The following is a 23658-nucleotide window of genomic DNA, read 5'->3' as shown; positions in this document are numbered from 1 at the left end:
CTATATCTTACAAAGATTTATATTTTTATTAAAATGATTGTTTCTCCAATAGCTCTTTGCATCCATGACAGCTGTTTATTCGGAACAATTATGTAGTTTTTTAATGTAAGCTTTGTTGTACGAACGTACATGACTTTTAGAAAGCACCTACGCATGTGCACCAAGGACAAATTGTGTCAAACTATGCAGGTTTTCAGTGCACTGTCATTACAATATTCTTATATATTATTGCCTTAATATAACCAGACTTTCTTGTAGTTACATTCAGATGGAGATTTAATTAAAGATTTCATTGTGCTTTTGAAGGTTATCGAAATGATAGTTTTAGACAAATACTAAAATTTAAATACGTCGGATATCTTTTTTAAAGATAGTTCTTGTTTCACATGACAATATTAACACAAGTGAGGTAAAGGTAACATGAACCCTTACAATAAAAACGAATATAGCATTAAGTGCCAGTCTGCCTAAGAATCAGGCAGTGGTGAAAACATGACAAAAAAAACCGCCCAATTTGACATTGATTTTAGTTCATAATATGTAGCTATGCACAAAAATAACATTCATTTCCGTTTTCTGTTCTGGTAATAGAAGATACAATTTGGTTGAAATGCACTAGAAATTAACAAATAAGGGGAGATAACTCTGTAATTTTCTATCATTCTAACCAATTTTCTAACCATGTTATTTGATATTACCAGACACACACAAACAAAAGACATATAATTTTTAACTCAGGATGGTGGTTAGTATTAAATAACATGATTAGCTCGGTGGGTTTTTACTGATCATGTTTTGATTTTTACCTAAATTGCCTGATTTTAACAAAGACTGGCACAAAACTCTGTTCTTCCAGGCACTATTGTTACATGTACGCTTAGTGTACCACATTGGAGGTACATTTGTTTATACATTCCCGTCGGTATGTCAACAATACAAATTTGTCTTACAGGAAAATGGCAAGTGAAACAACTGCATGCGGCATTTGCGATTCCTTGCATATAAGTAAACCTTCAACAGCATGGTGTTTTGAATGTAATGAAGGACTCTGTGAGGAATGTAAAGAACACCATGCCCTGAACAAAGCTTCGAAATATCATGGAATTATACAGGTTAACGAATTTCAAAAGTTATCTTTAAGTGTCCTTCAAAATGCAGCATCCTGCAAATTACATGGTGAAAGATATCAAGTTTATTGTCATAAACACGAATGTTCTTGTTGTACAAAGTGTCTTATAGGGGACCATATGAACTGTACAGATCTGACGGATATAAACGATGTCGTTTGCAAAATAAAATCATCAAACATGATGTTAGAAATCGAAAATTCTTTGCAAGAACTTTCTAAACATTTAAAAATGATTCAAAAGAATCGTAGAGGAAATTTGTCATCTTTCACGCTATATAGACAGAATATTGAGAAGAAAATTCAGATATCTAGACATACAATTAATAAACATCTTGATTGTCTTGAAAGTGAATTATTAAAGGAACTAACAAAAATTGAAAATGAAGAAAGAAAAAAAATTAGCCAAATTTTGGCATCTGTAGAGCGGAAAGAAAAGGAGATAGATGAACTTCAAACGAGCTTTTCAATAACAAAGCAGCATGCATCCGACCTACAAACTTTCCTTGTCAGTAAACAGATTGAACATGAATTGATTGAAACCGACAGTAGCATACACTCTATGCAGGAATACAATGAACTATCAGATGTCATCATCTCTTTACAATCTGACGAAATAGTAGAAGGTGTAAACAGAAATATTAGTAAAATTGGAGAACTCGTTGCGCATACTAGTCCATGTGACATGTTATTAGTGAGACAGAAAAGTAAACAGGCACAGGCCAATGTGACTGCTGTTATCAGACGCAGACCTGTCCATCAATATGAAACGGTGGAACTTGAAAATGGTTTGTTAAAATAATATGTATTTGATGGGGGTTTTCCGTTACATATCTCTAGGCAAAATGAACTAGAGAACCCATTTTTAAGATAAGATCATTTAAAGAATTGTCTTCATCGCAATATCTAGCGGTTTTTAACTTGATAACAACAGTTATGATACATAGGAAGATTAAAGAACATTCAATGTACAATATCAAACCCTCATCCTCTTTAAACGGAATAGATTATGGTAAATTCCTGGCTTTGTTTTTTATGGTTTTTGTTATGCATGGTCCCCATTATTTTATAATTTCAGTCAGTACGATTGTTAAACATCTCTTTATATAGTAGCTGTGACCTTGCCCTAGTGACTTTCAAAGCAAATAGGAATCTTTCCCTCATTACATGTGTCCATGAAATTTATTTTGCAATCTGTTATAATAGTATAAACATGTAGCTTCTTAGTTATCATCTGGAGAAAAAAAAGTTAACAAAAATACCAAACTGTAAAGAATATTCTAAACAGAAATTCCCTCAGCAAATGCCAAAATCAAAAGCTGAAACACATCAAACGAATGGGTAAACTGTCATATTCTGGACTTGGTAAAGAAATGTTTTATTGAGAAAATGGTGGATTACATCTACTTTAAAAAAAAAATAAAAAATAAACCTCTTATACGATGGCAGTCGCATATAATTCCATTTTATTGACAACAATGTGTGAACAAGTCTAATTGACAAGATAGGTGATAATGTCAAAAATAGGGGTACGGCTGTCACTTTTCTGCATCAATGTTCGGCTATTCTTCGGGTTTTTTTTAGCTTGATATTATAATGAGTGACCGTGGCTCACAAATATTACAGGTCTTCTTTTTATTATACCCAATCATTTATCCAGGTAAATTGCAATCTCGTTCCGGGATCAAAATTTCAGGGATTGAATTTTCGGCTCTCTCTTGCGAGTATGCCTCCGTATGGCGAGTATGGTCTTAAAAAAAAGTCCGTCCGCCGGGATTCGAACCCATGCTACCGAGATATCGTGACACCAAATCGTCTGCACTATAATCGTCCCGCTAGACCACACGATTATATATATATATATATATATATATATATATATATATATTATGTAATTCTTAAAGGTTAGATTTCTTTCGCTTCAGATTCTTGTTTTATTGTCACGGTGAAACCTGGGAAAGATGCCATGAAATTTGGATTAAATGGGCAATACAGACTGCGGATTACACCAAGTGGTTTTATATTAGAAGACATTGAGAACATGATTTCCAAATGTTATTGGCCATATAAAGTAGTGCGAAACTATGCGAAATTTAAGACCGGAAAAGAATTTGAAATCACTGTAGGGAGAAAGAATATTTTAGGTGTTGGTACTGTCTTGTTTTCGTGTTGTTCAAGAGATGACCTAGATGAAATGTTCCGCCTCTTACCTGGGATAAATCCATGAATGTTTATATTCAGGTTCCAGCTGCTTTAACCCATTATCATAAAAAGGATGCGTTCTGCAGTCAAACATCAATTTAAAAAGGAAAGGATTAAAATACAAAACAAACGAAGCCAATCAAGACAAAAAAAAAGAAAAAAAGAATAAACCTACCCAATATTTTATATTGTAATTCCTGAAAGGTTACAACTTTGAATATTTTTTTTAATGAAAAATTATGTAAAATATGTACCTGACAGGACAATTTCATACAATATTAACTGATACGTATATTTCTATAAATTAAGTTATATTATGGAAACATAAACATACATCATTTTGAAGCTGGACTGACATCGATGTCCTGAACAAAACACTTAAACTATGGATACATGTAACCAGGGACGTATATAGAGGGATAGGTAACTACTTAACAATCCTTGTTGCGATAAAAAAAATATGTAGAGAATCATTGGAGAAACCACACTGTACACCTTAAAACTTTAAAAGTTGTTGATGGATTTTAATGAAATAAAGATTTTCTTAAACTTAAATGATTCCTACATTGATAGAGTTAATTTGTTTAATAATTTTCATGTCCTTCATGTGATTTGAATTATTTAAGAAAGGAGGGTAATTATTTTTAGGGCATTATTCTACATTTTGTGTGAAAACAACAGTAAAACATAGTTCAACTGTTCAGCTAAAAACTTAAAAAGTTCTTGATCGATTTTGATGAAATTTATTTTGTATGAAGTCTTAATGTTTTTTACATGTACAGAATAATTTTCATGTTATCAATAAGGTATAAGATTAAATATAAGCAATTTAAAAATGTATAGAAGATATGTTCAAATCCAACGATTCTCTACATATTTTCCAAAAATTATGAGTTTCGTATCCTTCTATATAAGTCCTTGATGTAACATGTAACATGGATAATGTGTACATTAGATCTTCATGTATCTATGGAGTATACAAACTCTGGGCTTTTTTCCGACTTTGACTTTGACTTGATAAGACGAATTGTTTATTGTTTATGTAGTGCGTATATGTTAGCTTTATCGTTTGTTCATATTCATTTCAGAAAATAACTGAAAATTAATTGTCTTTGGTTGCATCTTAAGTTTCAGAAAAAAAAATCATTGCAAAAAATAAAAATCACAAAATACTGAACTCCTATGAAAATTTAAAACGGAAAGTTCCTATTAATTAAATGACAAAATCGAAAGCTCAAACACATCAAACTTATAATGGATAACAATTGTCATATTCCTAGCTAAACCACTCACCTGTACGACAGCTGCATCAAACTTCATTATATTGACACTGACGTGGGAACAAACAAAACAGACTACATATTAAGCAAAAATGTCAAAAACAGGGTTACAGCAGCCAACAATGTGCCATAACCCAAATTACTTTAAAACAACCAAATAAGTAGCGAGGAAGCACAAATATGCATATAAACAAAGAACATAAGCAAAAATGAAAAACAAGTATAAAAAAATATCATAGAAAAATAACGCAAAGGCGGCATAAAAAAGTACAGAGTCACGACAAATAGATACCCCAAAAACAGACTAAACAGTAAAAGTGGTATTCATAAAGACAAACAAAAGAATAAAATAAGACGTTATTAAGAAGATAAACAACGTCAGTATCTATAATACTAGAATATACTAATATACTTCAAGACCATCGTGTGTTATTTGTGAAATTGAAACGGAATATTTATCAACAAGAGCTTAAAATTGGTACCTTCTACTGGACTTTTTTTTAAAGAAAAAAGACGACACGTTCTTTGACATACCCCTGGTTCATCAACTTTTTGCTCAGACACTGGTGACTTTTTACAGAGTAGAAGCTGCAAGCGCTGCTTACCAAATAAGTTGGAATTGTTTTCCCATTTTCAGGTGAAGTTGGTATATTGCAAACTACACCAAAATCAAATGGAGTTCAATCTAATTTTCTACATGTTGAAATGACACCACTTTATGTCTTATCCAATAAGACCAACTTGTAACACCAGTTCCAAAGTAAAAAAATCTTAACACGCACTAAGATTCAGCATATAAAAGAATCCCATATGCATTTAATTTCAGCGGACATAAACATAATCCAATTTTGGACCCCATTTTGGACCAACTTAACAACTGGTTAAAAATCTCAATACATGTTGAGATTCAGAATAACAAAGAATCCCTTGAGTTCAAATAAAGATAAATTTTTGACCATATGGACCTTAATGTGAACCAAGTTGAAATTAGGCCACAATGCTAAAACCAGATGCTCCGCAGGGCGCAGCTTTATTCGACCGCACAGTTGGAACACTGAATAGTTGGGGCAAGTATGGACACAATATTCAAGCTTGATACAGCTCTGAATCTGGATTGTGATTAAATAATTGACACAACAAAGGTTTCTGACACAGAATGAATGTGATCTAAAAACTTAAACTTAAAAACTTAAAAATTATAAATTGGACATTGACCTATTATGGTCCAATTTCCAAAATCTAAAAACATGGTTAGATTCAGCATATCAAAGAACCCCAAGAGTTCATTTTTTTTATGAAATCAAATAAAGTTCAATTTTGGGCCCTTTAGACCTCAATGTGGACCAATTTGATATCCTGATCTAAATATCAAAAACCTAAATACATGCATATATCAAAGAACCCATATCTTCAATTTTTGTTGTAATCAAACAAAGTTTAATTTTGGACCCTGATTTGGACCAACTTGAAAACTGACCCCATACTCAAAAATCTAAGTACATGTTTAGATTCAGAATATCAAAGAACCCCAGGAATTCAATTTTTGGTGAAATCAAACAAAAAGTTTAATTTTAGACCCCGATTTAGACCAACTTGAACACTAGGCCCATAATCAAAAAGCTAAGTACATGTTTAGATTCAGCATATCAAGGAACCCCAAGAATTCAATTTTTGTTAAAATCAAACTTAGTATAATTTCAGACCCTTTGAACCTTAATGTAGACCAATTTGAAAACGGGACCAAAAGTTAAGAATCTAGATACACAGTAAGATTCAGCATATCAACGAACCACATTTATTCAATTTTTGATGAAATCAAAGAAAAAAAGTTTAATTTTGGACCCTTTGGGTCCTTAAATCCTGAACTGTGGGGACCAAAACTTCCAAAATCAATACCAAGCTTCCTTTTACGATCATAAACCTTGTGTTTAAATTTCATAGATTTCTATTTACTTATACTAAAGTTATTGTGCGAAAACCAAGAAAAGTGCTTATTTGGGCCCTTTTTTGGCCCCTAATTTCTTAAATGTTGGGACCAAAACTCCCAAAATCAATCCCAACCTTCCTTTTGTGGTCATAAAACCTTGTGATAAAATTTCATAGATTTCTATTTACTTTAACTAAAGTTATAGTGCAAAAACCAATGTGTCTTAGGACGACGAGGACAACAGCAACAACGACGACGCCAACATCATACCAATATACGGACTTTGCGGTAGTATAAAAACTGAATACAAGGTTAAATTCTGCAAATAAAAGAATCCCAAGAATTCAAGACTTGAATTAAACTCCATTGAAATAGGTCTAGAAATAAGCAATTTATGCAATATCATTAACGATACCAATTTTCCTGCACCAGATGCGCATTTCTACAATACATGTCTCTTCAGGGATGTTCGCGGCCAAAGAGTTTGAAATCCAAAACCTGTAAAAAAGATGAAGTGCTATAATCTTAGAGGTCCAAAAAGTATGGCAGAAATTGTGAAAGGAATCAGAGCTTTGCATGAGGGAGATACATTCCTTAATTTATAAAAGTATGGTTTATTGATCCCTTTTCCTCAACAGTTAAGATCATTACTCCCACAATTGATCACAACCTTCATTTTGAAATTTTCTGTAAAATTTTATATAGATCCATACTTTTGACACAAGTTATGTGTCCTGAAACAAGAAAAATGCTTGTTCCCTAATTGCACCTTATTCCTCAACAGCTAGGACAAAAAACCCTAAATTCATCCAAACATTCCTATTGTGGAACGGAACCTTTTGCGACAATTTCATAGAGATCCATACACTAATACTCAAGTTATTGTCTGGAAACCAAAATATATTTGAACGAAAAGGAGCTTCAGAAGACGACACAGGCATGCCCAAAAATCATACAAACTAAAAAATGCTAGGGTCATATAAAAAGAAAACGATTTAAATACTTATTGCACTATTACAAAATGCAACACAGAAAACCAAAAACTGAGCAACAAGAACCCCACTGATAAAAAAGGATGTGATATCATCATATCAGTGCTCCATAAAGGTAAACAGATCCAGATCATTCATAAAACATGCAGAATGTTTCTCTGTGCCATAGATCACCCACTTGTAAATATATGTACGAGTACTTTGTACTAATTATTGACACTTCTTTTCTTTTAAAGACATATATTTCTACTTGTTGTTTAGCCTTTTGTCACGGTACACATACAGACACAGGATTCACATAGTTATGACTATTTGGTGATACAAAATAAGCATGAGTTAATTTGTGTATAAGTTTCATAACATTTGGTCCAGTCACACTAAACTTAGAGAACGGAAACAATAGATTTAGCCATTTCAATGTTTATAAAGGGGCATAACTCATAAACGTTAAAAGTGATCCACCTCATTGCAAACTCGGTCTGTTTTTTCTGTTGTAATTAGTTTTCTTTTTCATAACATTTGGTTGAAACAAAACAGAAATAACAAAATAAATTCAGCTATTTTAAATGTTATAAAGGGGAATAACTTATGAACAGCAAAAGTGACTCCACCCAATTTCAAACTGGATCTATGTTTGATCTGTAACACTTAGTGTCCACTTCGACTAGCAGCAAGGGCATAAAAAAGAAGTCTAAATTGTGCTATACTGTTTCATTATCTGCAATAACCTGACAAAATATATACAAGAAACTTATTTCAAATGTAAAAGTTACTAAATAATTATGATAATAAGAATTAAATTAATTACTTCATTTGGAATCTAAGAGATAAATATCTCATTGGCAATTATACCAGATCTCATTTTCTTATATAAACTATTCACATTTATTTAAAAATATTACAAATCAAAACAGAATATATGTAAATTATAAAGTTTTATTCATAAAAATAAATTAACATAAACATAAACATAAATATACAATTTCAACATAATTTAATAAAGACAACATGGAACATATATAATTAAATGGATGAAGTTTACAATACTGGAATGTTTGCACCAGAAACTAGAGGCTCTAAAGAGCCTGTGTCGCTCACCTTGGTCTATGTGAATATTAAACAAAGGACGCAGATGGATTCATGACAAAATTATGTTTTTGTGATGTGTTTGTACATCTTATTTTACTGAACATTCTTGCTGCTTACAATTATTTCTATCTATATTGAACTTGGCCCAGTAGTTTCAGTGGAAAATGTTAGTAAAAATTTACAAATTTCATGAAAATTGTTAAAAATTGACTATAAAGCGCAATAACTCCTAAAGGGGTCAACTGACCATTTTGGTCATGTTGATTTATTTGTAGATCTTACTTTGCTGAACATTATTGCTGTTTACAGTTTATCTCTATCTATAGTAATATTCAAGATAATAACCAAAAACAGCAAAATTTCCCTAAAATTACCAATTCAGGGGCAGCAACCCAACAACGGGTTGTTGGATTCATCTGAAAATTTCAGGACAGTTAGATCTTGCCTAGATAAACAATTTTACCACTTGTCAGATTTGGTCTAAATGCTTTGGTTTTGAGTTATAAGCCAAAAACTGTATTTTACCCCTATGTTCTATTTTTAGCCATGGCAGCCATCTTGGTTAGTTGACCAGGTCACGCCACACATTTTTTAAACTAAATACCCCCCAGATGATTGTGGTCAAGTTTGGATTAATTTGGCCTGGTAGTTTCAGAGGAGCAGATTTTTGTAAAAGATTACTTAGATTAACGAAAAATGGTTAAAAATTGACTATAAAGGGCAATAACTCCTAAAGGGGTCAACTGACCATTTTGGTTATGATGACTTATTTGTAGATCTTACTTTGCTGAACATTATTGCTGTTTACAGTTTATCTTTATCTATAATAATATTCAAGATAATAACCAAAAACAGCCAAATTTCCCTAAAATTACCAATTCAGGGGCAGCAACCCAACAACAGGTTGTTGGATTCATCTTAAAATTTCAGGGCAGTTAGATCTTGCCTAGATAAACAATTTTACCACTTGTCAGATTTGCTCTAAAAGGTTTGGTTTTTGAGTTATAAGCGAAAAACTGTATTTAACCCCTATGTTCTATTTTTAGCCATGGCAGCCATCTTGGTTGGTTGGACAGGTCACGCCAAACATTTTTTAAACTAGATACCGCCCAGATCATTGTGGTCAAGTTTGGTTTTATTTGGCCCAGTAGTTTCAGAGGAGAAGATTTTTGTAAAAGATTTCTAAGATTAACGAAAAATGATTAAAAATTGACTATAAAGGGCAATAACTCCTAAAGGGGTCAACTGACCATTTTGGTTATGTTGACTTATTTGTAGATCTTACATTGCTGAACATTATTGCTGATTACAGTTTATCTCTATCTATAATAATATTCAAGATAATAAGTGAAAATGGACAAAATTTCCCTAAAATTACCAATTCAGGGGCAGCAACCCAACAACGGGTTGTCCAATTCATCTGAAAATTTCAGGGCAGATAGATCTTGACCTGATTAACAATTTTACCCCCATGTCAGATTTGCTCTAAATGCTTTGGTTTTTGAATTATAAGCCAAAAAATGCATTTTAGCCCTGTGTTCTATTTTTAGCCATAGCGGCCATCTTGGTTAGTTTGACGGGTCACGCCACACATTTTTTAAACTAGATACCCCAATGATGATTGTGTCCAAGTTTGATTTAATTTGGCCCAGTAGTTTTGGAGGAGAAGATTTTTGTAAAAGTTAACGACGACGACGACGGACGACAGACGCCAAGTGATGAGAAAAGCTCACTTGGCCCTTCGGGCCAGGTGAGCTAAAAAGGACCTTATCAATTGTGAAGTGTGTTATGACAAAGACAGGAATGCAGAGTCACGTTTGACATATTATTTTATATAATTTTATTTTAGCATTAATCTTTCAGTTTAGGGGCATCTGAAGCCAAGTGGTCTAAATAGTCTATCTACAATAGCATTAGCCTGTCAACACTGATATTGTGAATTTTAAATTCCACATGTGGCATGTGATATGGAACTCCAATCTTAATAATTGATTATAATTGTCAGTATTCACACTAAACTGACTAATGGTCAGTGCAGAGACGGAATAAGATGGGGTTTCAGTGGGTTTAAGCCATGCCATTTTGCATTTTTGAAGGGAAGATTTGGTTGATTATTAAAAGAATCCTACTTCCCCAGTCATTGGAACACCCTTATTAAAATTTATGGATCTGCTACTGCAGTGATTCTCTCCTGGCACTCTGGCTTTCTCCACAAATAAAAAATTATGGTTTTTAAATCAAATGGATTCAATTAACTCAACATACATGTCCCATTTCCATTCTTAAATAATTTTATGTACATGTAACATAAAAATGATTCAGTACAACAAAAGCTGTCTGTAAGTTTCTCTTTAGGTGTAATACCACCATTGATTTTCCCCTATTAGTCTTTGTTAAATTTGCACTTTTCAAAAAATTGTGTAGAATTTATCTTTGTTTCAAATAAAGAAATACTTGGCATGAGTAAAGTTTTATCCTGTCCAGTTCTATAGAAAAAGTTTCACATAACAAACATTTCATTGCATATAAGAAAATAACCATCATTGGAAGTTAACCAATCAAATTTCTCCCCTTATTCTATCTGTGTACAAGGTTTAGTCACCATGTAACCTCAAGATTACAAAATTTTCTATAGAAATCACAAATAAAAAAGAATGGTGTTTTGAAATACCCAAGACATATGTTTATGACTCAGAAATAGTTTTACTGCAATAAAATGTAGGATTAATTACCTACAAAGGTCAAATTCAAGGGAATATTTTTTTAGACCTACTTTCGTATGCAACCGGATGTGAAATACCATGATTTGGTGGTATTACACCTTTATACCTTTAAGAAATATTCAATGCTATCGGACATTTTTTTCTGTTCTATTTAAAGATTACTTTGGCAAGTTTACAGAACAATTAAATATAGAATCACAAGAAGATAGTTCTTTTGAATAAATATAAAAAAAAACACTTTTTTCTTCACTACATGTTAGATTGCATTAAAATTTCAAATTAAAAATAAATTATTGTGAGAGATTTATTCCTCCTCAAACATCTCCCCATTTACAGACCATCTCATGTGAAAAGGTTGAGCCTTACACATCATAAGTTCAGGTTTGACTTTATAAACATTAGAATACATTTGCATGACTTGGTATAAGTGATTCACATCTGGTACCCACTCAGTATCTTTTTTATCTGCTGTTATTTCTTTACCTGACAATAAACTTAAAAGTTGCACTAATGAATTTAAATTTGTCTGAGATGTCTGTTTCACCTGTTTTGGTAATATTGCTAATTCTTTAATGGCAGTGTTACTATTTTTAGACTGATTATCAGTACTTTCACTTTGTGAATGTTTTGATTGCAATTTTTCACTTTTAGTCAATTCTGGACTTTTTAGATCAATGTTCACTTGAATTGAACTATTTTTGCTACTAACATTATCCGATGTTACACTGTCTAAACTTTCTTTTTTATTGTCAAAATTATCTTTTCTAACATCCATATTATTATTCTTCTTTGGAACATTTTCATCTTTTATATCTCTTTTCTCTCCATTTTCTTTCTTCTTGTTATCATTTTTCATATAAATACTTTCATCTTTCTCATCTCTTATTATTACATTTTCTTTATTCTTATTCTCATTTAAATTTTCATTTTTTTCAACTATTTTCCCGAACTCATCAATAATTCCTGTTTCTCCTTTTAATTTTTGACTTTTTTCTTCTTTCTTTTTCTTTAAAATTAACTTTTCTCCTATTATTGTTTCTGTTGAATCGAGGATATCCAACAAGGACAAAAGATCTAAATTATCATGCATTCCCTGAAGTATTGCATCATCTTCTTTTTTAGCAGCACTACAACAATACACAGCAGCAGAATCTATTGGATGAGCTTCTGTGGTGAAGAAATATCCTCCTGCATCAATTACACACTCTCCGTTGGGGGTCTGTATAACGGTTCCTGAGCTACCGTTATTGTGAATGAAATTATCTGGGTCAAAGAGAAGATACAAATATTTGGTTGTCTCCGCCAGAAAAAAACTTTCCATCCTGTTTTCAAGAAGGTGGTTATTGACATCTTTAACCTAAAATTTAAAAAAATCTGTGCTATGAATTTTGTTCACAAATATCAAATTACCAAAGTACAACTTGAATAATGCTCGTGCCTCATACTAAATTCACCTTCATATCCCAATGCACTTTAAAAATTCATGATGACACATGCTATCACAAGGTTATTCAAATAAATAGATGATAAAAATTGATTTTTTTTCATGATCATTGTGAAAAAAATGTAATTATAAGTATTGAATGCTTCTTTAAATGATTTCAAAGGGTTGTAAAAACGTTGACTGTAAGCACATTTTTAGAATAAAGAGCTTCTATGCTTCATACAAAATGTACTTAGGTCAACGTGTTTACACATCAATGAAGTGAAGCGCACATACATATACATTCTTATGTTTCTTTTTTTAAGTCTATTTAAATCAATGCTAAAATTTGCCAGTAATTTCTTGGTTTGTACAGGAAAATAAAAATAACATTTCGTCATTAGTTGTATATCCTTTGTTCAAGTTGTTGTCTAACAATAACATCTTTTTGGTGTACGCTTTTGACAATATACCCAGAATGCATTGGATTTTGATATGACAAATTTTAAAATGCTGATGACTGTTCTGACTGGTTCCCCAAACTATCATTTATCTATACTTACTGTAGCATATCCACACTTAGTTTTAGTAGATTGTTCTATAGCCTCTATAATGTCTATACTTACTGTAGCATATCCACACTTAGTTTTAGTAGATTGTTCTATAGCCTCTATAATGTCTATACTTACTGTAGCATATCCACACTTAGTTTTAGTAGATTGTTCTATAGCCTCTATAATGTCTATACTTACTGTAGCATATCCACACTTAGTTTTAGTAGATTGTTCTATAGCCTCTATAATGTCTATACTTACTGTAGCATATCCACACTTAGTTTTAGTAGATTGTTCTATAGCCTCTATAATATCTACACCTATATCCAGTAGAAAAGGATCCTTTGTTGCTCTATACAGGTACATCACACTTTCTATCAACTCTGAAATAATTCATTTAATCAAGTAACAATGCTGTCAATTCAGGTTTTACTAACTTATGATTTTAACCTTAATACCTTTGATCAAAACTGTATCATATTCATAAATTCTAGTTTTTTCTCTTCTGCATCATTAAAGCATATCGTAAATTGAAGATTTCATAAATGTTAATAATGCAACTGGGTGACTATCCCAATAATAAGAACTCACTTTCTAATATCTGATGCATATGTCTGTATGCAGATTTTCCAGACATTGCAAAAACTCGTTTCAGTTTTTTGTCAATCCTTCAAAAATTACAATAATTAATACATTCAATAATTTCTGAAATTATTATATTCTGAAAATTCTAATTTTGCCCTTGTGAATCCCAGTACACATTTGTTGATCAATTGGAATATATATATATATTATACATGATATACAACTCGTCTAAACATCAACCCAACAATGTTAGATCTGTAAATTTGCTTTCGCAAATTTTTGGTTCTTCCCTCGCCGGGATTCGAACCCATGCTACTGTGATATCGTGACACCAAATCGCCTGCACTGCAGGCGTCCCGCTAGACCACACGACTACCTGGGCTATATGTTCTCGTAAAATTACACTATTTTTTAAATTCCTTCTTGATTATAATTACTCACTCTTTCACTATTTTTCTTGTCAATATTTCATGATTTCTTTGTATCCATGAGATATTCTATAGATCTCTTCAGTTTAGCTGTTGATTTTATCTAAACAACATATATTTCCAAGATATGTTGCATATATAAACGAATACACAACATATAAAGAGCATGATATATCAGGCCTCTTAAAAACAAATTGGGAAAAAACAAAGTCCTATTCATTTTAGAAATAGATTTTAGAGGGATCCAATTGTCACATTACCTGGTCTAAGAGGGTATCCTTCTCTCCCTTTGTGAGCCTCATTTTTAGGAATATTATAATATTCTGGAGTAAATCCATACTGTTTCCAAACCTGATGGAAATTATGTAATGTCTTCATTGCTTGATCATTATCACCAAGCATACTCTGAAATAAAAATATGATTTTCTTAATACACATTTATATGACTATTCAAACAGGAACCATTATAGAATTCAGAAATTAATGTAAAGAGCTTGTTAATTCTTAAACTGTAACCATATGAACATCCTAATATTAACTTCACATTTTCACTCATATATTTTGCCATCAATATTTCACATCAATTGATAAGAGATATGGTATTGGAAGTTAATTATCAAATATTAACAATTTTTAATAATCTTATTAAATCATGAATTAACAGTAATGAGTAAGCAGCACATCACTTCAGGTTTTCCATTTTCAATATATGTATAAACTTTCCCCTATCTAATAATTTAATGCATCTTTTTGTAAATTTATTAGTGTGTAAAAGCAAGGAATGAAGTACATTTTGTATGAAGCGTAGAAGCGCTAAATTCTGAAAATGTGTGTACAATCAACACTTTTACAACCCAATAAGATTACTTAAAGAAGTATTCAATACTTATAATAACATTTTTTTGCTAGAATCATGAAACCATGAGTTTTACGATGTTCTTCTTTAATCTATTGTAGAAGCTCATATCAATGAAGGTTAATTTCAGAATGACTTGAGATTGCGATTAGTCAATCAAAATAACATATTAAAATGAAACATGGATTCAATTTAATTATTAATTGATTCAAATATGTCATGTAAGTAAATAAAAAAAGTTAAAAATTTGTAATATATACAAATTAATGAAACCTCAAATTATCATATTTCATAATTTTAAAAAAAAGTGTATGCATAAAACTAAATACATAAGCTACCCTGTTGGGAAAAATCTCTGTGCAAGCTGTAGAAGTATCATCACTCTCTCATTATCTAACCTTGCAATCTTGGGAGTTTGTGCTCTTTTCATTACTATCCATAGAATAATCAGTTCCAATATTGTATTTAATGAATTGCATGCGGTATGGGCTTTGCTCAATGTTAAAGGTCATACAGTGACCTATAGCTGTTAATTTCTGTGTAATTTGATCTCTTGTGGAGTTGTCTCATTGGCAATCATACCACAATTTTTTTTAAATTACTAATGTCTACTGAAAATACAAATAGCATGTGTAAAATTTTTTTATAATTTTTACCAGTATTCCAGGCCAATATGCATCTAGAGATGTAAACATAGGTAGAGTTATTCCCCCTTTATTCATGTTTGCCCACATATACCAGTCATCTCTCTTTATGTATTTCTTTACAGCTGCATGGTATTCTGAAAAATAAATATATAATTTGAGTTAATTTATAAAACAAATTTGTATGATATGTCTTTTCTTTAATATATTATATTCGATAAGTATACAGGCCTCTAGTGATAGAATATGAACATTTTAGTTTAGTTTAAACATATTTATTTAGAGTGGATTGTGAAACAAGTTTTGCAACTTATATTAATCCCTCTCCACTTTGCGGGTGCGAGTGCTGCCAATTTGATCCCCATATCAAACTAAAGTTTTTAAATTTTGTATAATTGCATGCTGCTTCTCTACCTGACATTAAGGAGTAAAAGTAAAATGGTCACTCTGAGTCAGAATACTCAGTGTGTCTATGTAGGGTGACATGTTTTCTGATGCCTGATGGATTGTTACTTTGTAAACTAGCACAAATTAAATTCGGCTGAGCATAACATATAATTCATTCAAAGTACAGTACAGCCTGTGACATCCTCTTAGTAATGTCCACCCTCTTGAATGGTCAACATCCAATGGTGGACATTTATTGGGGTATTCAATTTTGAGATGTTGGCCATTTATTGGGGGTCATAAATCATAGGTTGATTTTTTATCTAATTATGTTACCTGTTAAAATCAGCCTGAAGTTTTCAGCTGGTATGTTTTATTAAAATTTACCTGTACAGGTAATTTGGGTTTCTTTTAAAATTGACATTTCACCTTTTTTGGAAAATGTAGAATAAAAAATTGTTTCACTAAGTCTGTTAAATTTTATAATTTTTTGTCTTTTATTTTATTTAATTTTTTTTTTTTTTTTTAATTGTTATTTTTATTTCATACTGTTTTGTTTCTTATTCTTTAATAATTTCTATTTATAGTCAGAATCTTGAGTAAAAATGGCAAAAAGTCAAAGATAAAGTTATTGACTAGAATTTGAAATAAACAGACTTTTAATAATTGTTTTTTAAGTAAAAGGTTTATATAAATGTACATGTTGTACATTGTATTCAATCGTTTCTTAACATTATTAAATGAGTTATTACTATTAATAAAAACTAATAATCATGCAAGTATATTTTAAATAAAAAAATAAGATGATCAATATCTATCCTTTTACAATAAATTTTGATAACATCTAATGTCCTTATATATATATCTGAATAAAGTGAATCTTATGAAAAGAAATTATTTAAAGAAATTGTCTTGAAACTTATTAAATACGTTTTCTTCAGTTTGGTGAATTTTTTTCAAAATTTGTCTCCAGAAAAAATGAAGTGCACTTCTAAAGATGGTGACACTTTTATGGTCTATTATTTAAATCATTTTTTTCCCAGTGTATTATACAGTCAATAGTGCTGGACTGACATGATACATATTCTTGGTATACATTTTATACTATGATTTACAAAGAATATGTCAATTAACCTAGGCCTTTCAGATAAAGTTAATAATTGCAGGGACTTGAATGAATTCAGACTCTTAAAGTCCTTAATAAAAACTGAATTTAAATCAAAATCTAAAAATAAAAGTTTATGATAAAAACTGTAAACTTGATTGTGTCAATAGGTAGAGAAATTTTGGTCATAATTTAGTAATAGAAAATAAATTCCTAGAAGGATAGAGTGTGTAAAATTATTTACCTTCTCATTATAATGTCTCTTACCCAAGAACAAAAAGTAAAAGAAATGCTTAACCTCTAAAACATGGATCATGTTTAAAATATCATATGACAATAACAATATTATCAAATTTTGCTGTAATGAATATTTCAAATACTTATAAATATTCTAATTAATAAAGAAATAATGAATTGCCTAAATTTTATTTAGCTTAAGTCCTAAAGACAATCTTAATCATTTTTTAAACCATGTTGAATGCAGATCAGTTTATCTACAATAATAAAACATTTTGATTTTAGAAAAATAATTTGAGAAACACTTTGTCTATAAAAAAAAAAAAGGCATGCATTGTAAATGATATTCATTTATTCTTCACTTACATGACTTACAAAAATGACTTACCAAAAAATAGAATTATTATAAAAAAGACTTAAAAAATTATTTAAAGGGTATAATAATAAATATCAAAACTAATAGTCATGAGACTTTTATTTTTTAATTAAGCTGTGTGTTCAACTAGTTTTATTATTTCATTTTATATTCATGATATTTGAAAATTCTGGTCATTATCACAGTTATTAAATTTGACAAACACATACATGTATATTTTACCTGAGACATGTGACCTGTAAGTTATATAATTTTAACACTTGAATGCATTCAAGATTTCCCTTTATCCTTGACTAGTTTTTGATTAATACCTTGTGTATTAGAAAAGCAACCGGGGTATGATGATGGACATATAGGGCCACCATGGTCAACATAATTTTTATGGCCACCATTAATAAGATAAAGTCACAGGTAGTACTGCAGTACAGCCTGTGACATCCTCTTAGTAATGTCCACCCTCTTGAATGGTCAACATCCAATGGTGGACATTTATTGGGGTATTCAATTTTGAGATGTTGGCCATTTATTAGGGGTCATAAATCATAGGTTGATTTTTTATCTAATTATGTTACCTGTTAAAATCAGCCTGAAGTTTTCAGCTGGTATGTTTTATTAAAATTTACCTGTACAGGTAATTTGGGTTTCTTTTAAAATTGACATTTCACCTTTTTTGGAAAATGTAGAATAAAAAATTGTTTCACTAAGTCTGTTAAATTTTATAATTTTTTGTCTTTAATTTTATTTAATTTTTTTTTTTTTTTTTAATTGTTATTTTTATTTCATACTGTTTTGTTTCTTATTCTTTAATAATTTCTATTTATAGTCAGAATCTTGAGTAAAAATGGCAAAAAGTCAAAGATAAAGTTATTGACTAGAATTTGAAATAAACAGACTTTTAATAATTGTTTTTTAAGTAAAAGGTTTATATAAATGTACATGTTGTACATTGTATTCAATCGTTTCTTAACATTATTAAATGAGTTATTACTATTAATAAAAACTAATAATCATGCAAGTATATTTTAAATAAAAAAATAAGATGATCAATATCTATCCTTTTACAATAAATTTTGATAACATCTAATGTCCTTATATATATATCTGAATAAAGTGAATCTTATGAAAAGAAATTATTTAAAGAAATTGTCTTGAAACTTATTAAATACGTTTTCTTCAGTTTGGTGAATTTTTTTCAAAATTTGTCTCCAGAAAAAATGAAGTGCACTTCTAAAGATGGTGACACTTTTATGGTCTATTATTTAAATCATTTTTTTCCCAGTGTATTATACAGTCAATAGTGCTGGACTGACATGATACATATTCTTGGTATACATTTTATACTATGATTTACAAAGAATATGTCAATTAACCTAGGCCTTTCAGATAAAGTTAATAATTGCAGGGACTTGAATGAATTCAGACTCTTAAAGTCCTTAATAAAAACTGAATTTAAATCAAAATCTAAAAATAAAAGTTTATGATAAAAACTGTAAACTTGATTGTGTCAATAGGTAGAGAAATTTTGGTCATAATTTAGTAATAGAAAATAAATTCCTAGAAGGATAGAGTGTGTAAAATTATTTACCTTCTCATTATAATGTCTCTTACCCAAGAACAAAAAGTAAAAGAAATGCTTAACCTCTAAAACATGGATCATGTTTAAAATATCATATGACAATAACAATATTATCAAATTTTGCTGTAATGAATATTTCAAATACTTATAAATATTCTAATTAATAAAGAAATAATGAATTGCCTAAATTTTATTTAGCTTAAGTCCTAAAGACAATCTTAATCATTTTTTAAACCATGTTGAATGCAGATCAGTTTATCTACAATAATAAAACATTTTGATTTTAGAAAAATAATTTGAGAAACACTTTGTCTATAAAAAAAAAAAAGGCATGCATTGTAAATGATATTCATTTATTCTTCACTTACATGACTTACAAAAATGACTTACCAAAAAATAGAATTATTATAAAAAAGACTTAAAAAATTATTTAAAGGGTATAATAATAAATATCAAAACTAATAGTCATGAGACTTTTATTTTTTAATTAAGCTGTGTGTTCAACTAGTTTTATTATTTCATTTTATATTCATGATATTTGAAAATTCTGGTCATTATCACAGTTATTAAATTTGACAAACACATACATGTATATTTTACCTGAGACATGTGACCTGTAAGTTATATAATTTTAACACTTGAATGCATTCAAGATTTCCCTTTATCCTTGACTAGTTTTTGATTAATACCTTGTGTATTAGAAAAGCAACCGGGGTATGATGATGGACATATAGGGCCACCATGGTCAACATAATTTTTATGGCCACCATTAATAAGATAAAGTCACAGGTAGTACTGTACATGTTTTTTTGTTATTTCAGCACTAGATTCCGAGATCAATTCATTTTTGTAATTTAATATTGGATTGGTCATGATGCTTGAAACAGACATGTATTTTTGTTTGGTTAATAATGAAATCTTGTGCAAATCTTAAAATTAAATCTGTTGATCCAAAACTATAATACCATTCATTTTCTAACCTTTGTTTCAAAGTATTTAAGTAAATTAAATTTTACACACACCATGAAAATTATCTAAGAGTTCAGGAATGTTAAACATGATGCCTCCTTTGACCAAATATTCAAAGTATGAATCTATTCCGCCACCAATACCAAAATCAAGAGCAGTCCATTTTCCTGTCTTTACATCAACATGGTTTCCCACCTGTAAATATTATTTAGCAACATATAAATCATTCTCATGCATACAATAAATGTACTGTTGTAATTATGGTGCAAACACAATGCAGGATTGTCACTTACTTCTTATATTGTAACGTATAGACTTTATGGCGTGTCACTTGTATACTTGGGCTTTTATAGATCGATTACACATATTAGAACATGCAACGTTTTCTTACTTAATTCACGTATTCCCCACATGTACATTAACTGAAAATGTCAATGTCAAATATTAAGTTGTAAAACAGATCAGAAATGTGTGAGTTTCAATAATTTAATGATAAATTAGTAATAACTGCAAAAATTAACAATTGACAATTATTATTTACTAAAATGTCTGTTTTCTTATTATACATGTTATATCACCATTTTAAAACTTTGATATCATTAATAACACTAGAAAAGAATATTGTTAACTAAAACTTTATCATTTCTCATAACATAATTTCACAATGATTCATGAAAAAATTCCTTTTTTCCAAATTTCTACTGAATTTTTTTCCAGCTGTGTTCTACTCTCTTTCACTTTTTCTACACTTTAAGAATAATTTCATTCATTCAGGAGTATAATTTTAAATCAAAAGTCATGACACAAAAATTATAACTTATAAGAAATTGAAGATAATGTAATAAAAAGAATTAAATTGTACTGAATGCTTACAAATTCTTTTTCAGGCCCATTTTCTGAATTCAATTTGGGTCTTATTGCATTTCTTTTGATGAATGTATGAAAATGAAATTATTACAAACACTTGTATGGAGAAAGACATTTATACGCCTGTTAATGGGGTACCAATATACATGTAATTGTTCCATAGTTTTATACTAAATATTACCATTCCAATTGGAGAGCGAACATTCCAAAGAGCTCTGAGTGCTCTCATGGCAACTTTTTCAAAAACAGGATCTCCAGTGAGACGACTAAGTGTTCCAAATTCAATTAGAAATGTTCCCACACCAGCAGTACATGTAACAGTTGTCTCCCCTTTAGGTACACCATGTCTTAGGTTAACTGTTCCATAGGGCATGCCAGTCTGTGTATCAAAAGCTAAAATTATAAAGAGTATAAAATAAAGCATGAAATTTGGCTATTTACAAGTGTTATGACATAAATTACTGTAGCACAACTTTCTGGAATTTTCACGCTTTTCAACTTTATACTTGTTTGGCTTTCTAACTATTTTAATCCCAGCATCACTGATGAGTCTTACGTAGACGAAACGCAGGTCTGGTGTATCAAATTATAAGCCTGGTACCTTTAAAAACCAATTATGAAAGGTTAAATTAAGAAGTAAGAAATTTGATACAATTTTAATTGCTTTTCTTTTATCATACATGTGTTTATACAAAAACTTGACATTTTTCCTGTGGTAGTACACAAAGACAAGAATTTGTGTCCATACACACTATGCTCTAATTGAAGCTATCACATATCCAACTTCAGATAGCCTTCAAATCCTCAACTCATACCCTAATTTGGCATTTATATCTTTTATAAAGTTCCCGTCCTAATGAAGACATTCAAATTAAAATCATATCTTGCAACGACCAAGCATAAAAAGATAAGCAAGCGCAGAGATTTAATTTTGATTATATTGTAATGAAGAGTATGTTCTTCCACATCTTCAAAATACCAGAAATAAAACCATTCAACTTGATATTTTATGGCCAAACAAATTGATGCATACACAGGCTGAAAAACTTCAATTAGACAAAACGTAAATACTATTTTTTTTTCAAGCAGTCACTGAATCTTGTATAAGAAAATCAATAAATTACTCAAGATCTACTTTGATATATAAAAATGTATACAAATTGTTTACATCATCACCATCTCCACCAATTGCAGGCATAAAAATCCCTATGTTTTACATTCTGTGACATCTGTGGTAGGAAAGAAAATATTTCAAGAATATAATATATTAAAAGTTTAAACAGGGTGTGTTTTAAATTTGTTTAACAAGCTTGTGGAGGCTACATGTTTAATATTCAATAAGGTATAAAATAAGGATGTTATTTTCCCACTCATCCCTCAATAAAAAATAGTATTTTCTTTTTACCAGGAAGAATTCTCCTTGCTACATCTTCAGCTAACCTCAACAAAGGTCCTGAACATGGCCATCCTGGTTCTAACTCCATTCCTGTTTTCTTGTACAATAAATGAGCAGACAGTAATCCACCTAAAACTAAAATATGACAATTTGTTTTTTAATAATATGCATTGCATTTTTGACCTAGGCAACACTACAAAAGCTATTCAAAAGTTAAAGTCAGAACATTTGACTTTTCACATTTGATGATCTTTGCCACAGCGTGTTTGCAGGTACAAAAAATAAATGAATGCATTATCAATATTGCATATATGCATTGCATTTTTGACCTAGGCATCACTACAAAAGCTACTCAAAAGTTAAAGACAGAACATTTTACTTTTCACATTTGATGATCTTTGCCACAGCGTGTTTGCAGGTACAAAAAATAAATGAATGCACTTTTAATATGTTTTGCTTTTCAAACAATTTCACCCACTTTTGGAGTAAACACGGATTACTGGTAAGTATAATTGCTCATTGTTGAAGGCTGTACGGTGACCTATAGTTGTTAATTTCTGTGGTCTCATTGGAAATCATACCACATGGTTTTTTTTATATAATAACAATTGACAATAAGTGTATTCTTACTTCTGATATTAGTTTCAAATACAGAAGCATTGATGTCTATATCAAAGTTGATCATGTTAGATACTAGCTTGGCAACACGTTGAAATTCAGAGTAGTTTCCCATGATGGCTAGAGTATCTAAAGCATCTATCAGTGTCAAGGAATAACTGAAATTGAAACAGAAGCATTAGAAATTAATCAAGAGTGCCCTGAGACTTGAGGAAAAATAGTGTGATTAATTATATATTTGAAAGCAGTTCAAAGTACATGCAATGTTCAAGCTTAAATTTAAGGGGAAAGGTTTTTA

At 30.3% G+C, this 23658-nt stretch overlaps 2 protein-coding genes and 1 long non-coding RNA gene across 3 annotated transcripts in view; 1 reads left to right on the top strand and 2 right to left on the bottom strand.

Annotated features, from left to right (window-relative positions):
- The first annotated feature begins 956 nt into the window (after nucleotides 1-956).
- On the top strand, nucleotides 957-3457 carry LOC134684673 (uncharacterized). Its single transcript, XM_063543977.1, has 2 exons — nucleotides 957-1914; nucleotides 3052-3457. Exons 1-2 carry the CDS (start codon nucleotides 957-959, stop codon nucleotides 3351-3353), a joined length of 1260 nt encoding a protein of 419 aa, XP_063400047.1. The 3' UTR covers nucleotides 3354-3457.
- Nucleotides 3458-8449: 4992 nt separating this feature from the next.
- LOC134683017 (uncharacterized) lies at nucleotides 8450-11592 on the bottom strand. Its single transcript, XR_010100943.1, has 2 exons — nucleotides 11438-11592; nucleotides 8450-10965 (listed from the first exon to the last, which is right to left on the bottom strand). It is a non-coding gene; the product is annotated as an uncharacterized LOC134683017 (long non-coding RNA).
- A 1-nt stretch (nucleotide 11593) lies between these two features.
- Nucleotides 11594-23658, bottom strand: part of LOC134683015 (ER degradation-enhancing alpha-mannosidase-like protein 2) — a 15316-nt gene continuing 3251 nt past the window's right edge. Inside the window, exons 3-10 of the mRNA XM_063542011.1 lie at nucleotides 23373-23518; nucleotides 22752-22877; nucleotides 21528-21739; nucleotides 20533-20674; nucleotides 15842-15966; nucleotides 14590-14734; nucleotides 13578-13699; nucleotides 11594-12696 (exon numbers count right to left, since the gene is read on the bottom strand). Of these exons, the coding sequence (XP_063398081.1) occupies nucleotides 11644-12696; nucleotides 13578-13699; nucleotides 14590-14734; nucleotides 15842-15966; nucleotides 20533-20674; nucleotides 21528-21739; nucleotides 22752-22877; nucleotides 23373-23518 (2071 nt within the window). The 3' untranslated portion in view covers nucleotides 11594-11643. The remainder of the gene's footprint in view (nucleotides 12697-13577; nucleotides 13700-14589; nucleotides 14735-15841; nucleotides 15967-20532; nucleotides 20675-21527; nucleotides 21740-22751; nucleotides 22878-23372; nucleotides 23519-23658) is intronic.

Source organism: Mytilus trossulus, chromosome 9 (genome assembly GCF_036588685.1).
Source record: "Mytilus trossulus isolate FHL-02 chromosome 9, PNRI_Mtr1.1.1.hap1, whole genome shotgun sequence".
NCBI classification, from domain to species: Eukaryota; Metazoa; Mollusca; class Bivalvia; order Mytilida; family Mytilidae; genus Mytilus; species Mytilus trossulus.
The sequence above is the reverse complement of the archived record's forward strand: the minus strand, read 5'-3'. Positions and strand labels throughout refer to the sequence as shown.

Bases quoted from the DNA above. Each gene is read 5' to 3' on its own strand.
- LOC134684673 (XM_063543977.1), top strand. From the start codon at position 957: ATGGCAAGTGAAACAACTGCATGCGGCATTTGCGATTCCTTGCATATA. The intron at 1,915-3,051 runs GTTTGTTAAAAT...CTTTCGCTTCAG, and splicing joins AACGGTGGAACTTGAAAATG to ATTCTTGTTTTATTGTCACG.